The following is a 4135-nucleotide window of genomic DNA, read 5'->3' as shown; positions in this document are numbered from 1 at the left end:
TTGTTTTTGTTCATTTGAGAAGTTTAACCTCAGCTGTAAAAAGTCAATTCACTCTTTTGCCAAAAAAAGATACTCAGAACTTTCTTTTCTTTTTCATTTATTTTATTAACAACAAGTCACCAGAAAATAAAATCACACTGAGCTGAACACAAACTTATACGACTGGTCCCTGATAAACTCAAACACTGAAATACATCAGCTGTCTCCTGACCAAACATTAAAGGAACAGTTTGACATATCTCTGAGGAATCCTCCAGCTCTGTCTTTAAGGGTTAACCTGCTAACAACCATCTGAGAAGCCTTCACTGTTTGGGAGAAAGGAACACTTAGCAGGAAGGTCTGCATAGCTAAGCATATTCATCATCTTCATCATCATCATCATCATCATCATCATCATCTTCATCATCATGTTGTTCTACAGTCACAGAGACCTTCACTGGTAACACCTGAAGTGGGCGCACATCCCAATTGCTAATGAATGGAAACATCCTCTGAGTGAAAGTGTGTGTGAAGGTGTGTATGTGTGTGTTCGTGTCAGGATCAGAGAACGACAGCTGTCCTCTGTTCCAGTCCAGACTCACTCTGACCCTCTGGAGCTTCTTCTGCAGGAGGAGAGGAGTTTCTGGAGCTGATGGTGACCATGCTGAGTATTCACCTTCATAATAATCTATTCTCCATAATCCAGACTCTATGTCTCCCATCCTCTGGACAGACTCTGCGAACACACCCAGTTCCCAGCCTGTATTGTCTCCAACCTGGACCTCCCAGCTGTGAGTCCCTGAGTCAAAGCCCTCAGAGCCCACGACAGAGTAGTCATCAAACCTCTCTGGATTATCAGGAAGTTCCTCTTCCTCCTCTCCCTCCTCTCGTTCCTCCTCTTCCTCCTCTTCCTCCTCTTCGTCCTGTCGGTCCTCCTCCTCTCGCTCCTCTTCTTCCTCTTGCTCCTCTTCCTCCTCTCCCTCCTCTCGCTTCTCTTCCTCCCCTTCCTCCTCTCCCTCCTCTTCCTCCCCTTCCTCCTCTTCCTCCTCTTCCTCCTCTCCCTCCTCTTCCTCCTCTTCCTCCTCTCGCTCCTCTTCCTCTCCTAGTCTCACACTGGTCAGATCTTCAGACAGGATGAGTCGTGGATGAGCAGTGTTTGAGTCCAGGATGAGAGGAGAGTAGGACACCATGTCCTTCATCTTGCTCCAGATGTTGAAGCTGAGGTTGCCCAGGTGTTTGGCCTGGTCTATCAGAGCTCCTGAGGGCAGCTGTGGGTCCTCCAGCAGGGGGCGCTGCAGCCTCTCCACTGCAGCCTTGTAGTTGTGCAGGAAGGAGACGTCTTCAGCTCTCAGCTCCTCCTCTGTGGCTCTGACTGTGTGTGAAAGAGCTGCTATCTCTCTGCTCACAGCCTCCATCTCCTCCTCCATCCTCCTCCTCTTCTGCTCCTCTTCCTCCCTCAGTGCAGCCATCCTGGCCTCCTCTTCCTCTTCTAGAAACTGGTGAAGCTTCTTGAACTGCTTCTTAATCTGCGTCTCTGTGCGTCGGGCCTGGACCTTCAGGTGTCCTGCTGTTTGAGCAAACTTCACTTTAACTTCTTTAAAAGTCTCTAACTTCTCCTTTAAGGGCTGCAGAGTTTCCTGAAGCTCCTTCCTGTGTTGTCGTGCAGCTTCATCGATGGGTCTGAATCTGTGGTCGCTGTGTTTCTCTGAATCTCTGCAGACGACACACACTGGCTGCTGATGGTGCAGACAGAAGAGCTTGAGTTTCTCAGAGTGCAGACTGCAGAGAGCCTCTGGAGGTCTCTGACCTCTCTCCTGTAGGAAACTCTCACACAGGTTCTTTAACACCAGGTTACAGGGAGGTTCATAATCTGAAGGTCTCTTACAAAGTGGACACTCCTTGATGACTTTCTCCGTCCACCAGGTCTGCAGACAGGCTCTACAGAAGCTGTGGCTGCAGGACAGGACCACAGGATCTTTAAAGATGTCATGGCAGACAGTACAGCAGAGATCTTCCTCTAATCTGGAAGCCATGTTGTCTCTGAGTGAAGCAGTGAACTGAGCAGCAGCCGCTCCCTGTTCCCTGAGACTTACTTTCACTTTGAGTCTTTGTTCTGGTGAAACTCAGCGTGTGGATTCAGCAGCTGCTTGAAGTGGAAGGTGTTCCAGTATTCCCTCCTGTGGACGTCCTCTCAGTGGAAGAGGTGTGTTTGGTGTGAAGTTGAATCTTACAGTCCGTGTGTGTGACTGTGTGTGCGTGTGTGTGTGTGTGTGTGTGTGTGTGTGTGTGTGTGTGTGTGTGTGTGTCGTCTCAACGAGGCAGAGTAACAGCCTGTTTCCTGGTTAGTCACATGCGAGTCAGGTGATAGGTGGAGCTTCATCATGATAGTTTATCAGCTTGAGTTTCATTCAAAAAGCATGAGTCATGTGTGTTTCCTCATTACATCGTGGAAGGCTGGTTTATTATTTATATAGCACTTTTCAACACAATGCAATTCAAAGTGCTTTACAAAAATGAAAGACATTAAGAAATAGTGCAGCCGAAACATAATATATGTAGTGTCTCTACTTTAAAGAGTCCTCTCCTGCTGATGTTCAGGTGTATATCAGTATGTAGTGTCTCTACTTTAAAGAGTCCTCTCCTGCTGATGTTCAGGTGTATATCAGTATGTAGTGTCTCTACTTTAAAGAGTCCTCTCCTGCTGATGTTCAGGTGTATATCAGTATGTAGTGTCTCTACTTTAAAGAGTCCTCTCCTGCTGATGTTCAGGTGTATATCAGTATGTAGTGTCTCTACTTTAAAGAGTCCTCTCCTGCTGATGTTCAGGTTTATATCAGTATGTAGTGTCTCTACTTTAAAGAGTCCCCTCCTGCTGATGTTCAGGTGTATATCAGTATGTAGTGTCTCTACTTTAAAGAGTCCTCTCCTGCTGATGTTCAGGTTGTATATCAGTATGTAGTGTCTCTACTTTAAAGAGTCCTCTCCTGCTGGTGTTCAGGTGTATATCAGTATGTAGTGTCTCTACTTTAAAGAGTCCTCTCCTGCTGATGTTCAGGTGTATATCAGTATGTAGTGTCTCTACTTTAAAGAGTCCTCTCCTGCTGATGTTCAGGTGTATATCAGTATGTAGTGTCTCTACTTTAAGAGTCCTCTCCTGCTGATGTTCAGGTGTATATCAGTATGTAGTGTCTCTACTTTAAAGAGTCCTCTCCTGCTGATGTTCAGGTGTATATCAGTATGTAGTGTCTCTACTTTAAAGAGTCCTCTCCTGCTGATGTTCAGGTGTATATCAGTATGTAGTGTCTCTACTTTAAAGAGTCCTCTCCTGCTGATGTTCAGGTGTATATCAGTATGTAGTGTCTCTACTTTAAAGAGTCCTCTCCTGCTGATGTTCAGGTGTATATCAGTATGTAGTGTCTCTACTTTAAAGAGTCCTCTCCTGCTGATGTTCAGGTGTTATATCAGTATGTAGTGGCTCTACTTTAAAGAGTCCTCTCCTGCTGATGTTCAGGTGTATATCAGTATGTAGTGTCTCTACTTTAAAGAGTCCTCTCCTGCTGATGTTCAGGTGTATATCAGTATGTAGTGTCTCTACTTTAAAGAGTCCTCTCCTGCTGATGTTCAGGTTATATCAGTATGTAGTGTCTCTACTTTAAAGAGTCCCCTCCTGCTGATGTTCAGGTGTATATCAGTATGTAGTGTCTCTACTTTAAAGAGTCCTCTCCTGCTGATGTTCAGGTGTATATCAGTATGTAGTGTCTCTACTTTAAAGAGTCCTCTCCTGCTGGTGTTCAGGTGTATATCAGTATGTAGTGTCTCTACTTTAAAGAGTCCTCTCCTGCTGATGTTCAGGTGTATATCAGTATGTAGTGTCTCTACTTTAAAGAGTCCTCTCCTGCTGATGTTCAGGTGTATATCAGTATGTAGTGTCTCTACTTTAAAGAGTCCTCTCCTGCTGATGTTCAGGTGTATATCAGTATGTAGTGTCTCTACTTTAAAGAGTCCTCTCCTGCTGATGTTCAGGTGTATATCAGTATGTAGTGTCTCTACTTTAAAGAGTCCTCTCCTGCTGATGTTCAGGTGTATATCAGTATGTAGTGTCTCTACTTTAAAGAGTCCTCTCCTGCTGATGTTCAGGTGTATATCAGTATGTAGT

General features: G+C 45.2%; 1 protein-coding gene across 1 annotated transcript; it reads right to left on the bottom strand.

The window, feature by feature from the left end:
* Positions 1-209: 209 nt before the first annotated feature.
* Positions 210-2076, bottom strand: LOC117535415 (nuclear factor 7, ovary-like). The gene is made up of 2 exons (XM_034199866.1): positions 1081-2076; positions 210-855 (listed from the first exon to the last, which is right to left on the bottom strand). The coding sequence occupies exons 1-2, from the start codon at positions 2010-2012 to the stop codon at positions 348-350; spliced, it is 1440 nt and encodes a 479-aa protein (XP_034055757.1). The 5' UTR covers positions 2013-2076; the 3' UTR covers positions 210-347.
* Positions 2077-4135: the final 2059 nt, after the last annotated feature.

The sequence above is a fragment of the Gymnodraco acuticeps genome, unplaced genomic scaffold (assembly GCF_902827175.1).
Source record: "Gymnodraco acuticeps unplaced genomic scaffold, fGymAcu1.1, whole genome shotgun sequence".
NCBI lineage: Eukaryota > Metazoa > Chordata > Actinopteri > Perciformes > Bathydraconidae > Gymnodraco > Gymnodraco acuticeps.
Note: the sequence above shows the minus strand (reverse complement) of the source record. Positions and strands in the feature narration are given on the sequence as shown.

What these genes read in the sequence shown, in the direction of transcription:
- LOC117535415 (XM_034199866.1), bottom strand. Translation starts at nt 2,012, where the DNA reads ATGGCTTCCAGATTAGAGGAAGATCTCTGCTGTACTGTCTGCCATGAC. An exon ending in CTGACCAGTGTGAGACTAGG is followed by an intron (nt 856 to 1,080) that starts AGAGGAAGAGGA and finishes AGAGGAGGGAGA; the next exon opens with GGAGGAAGAGGAACTTCCTG.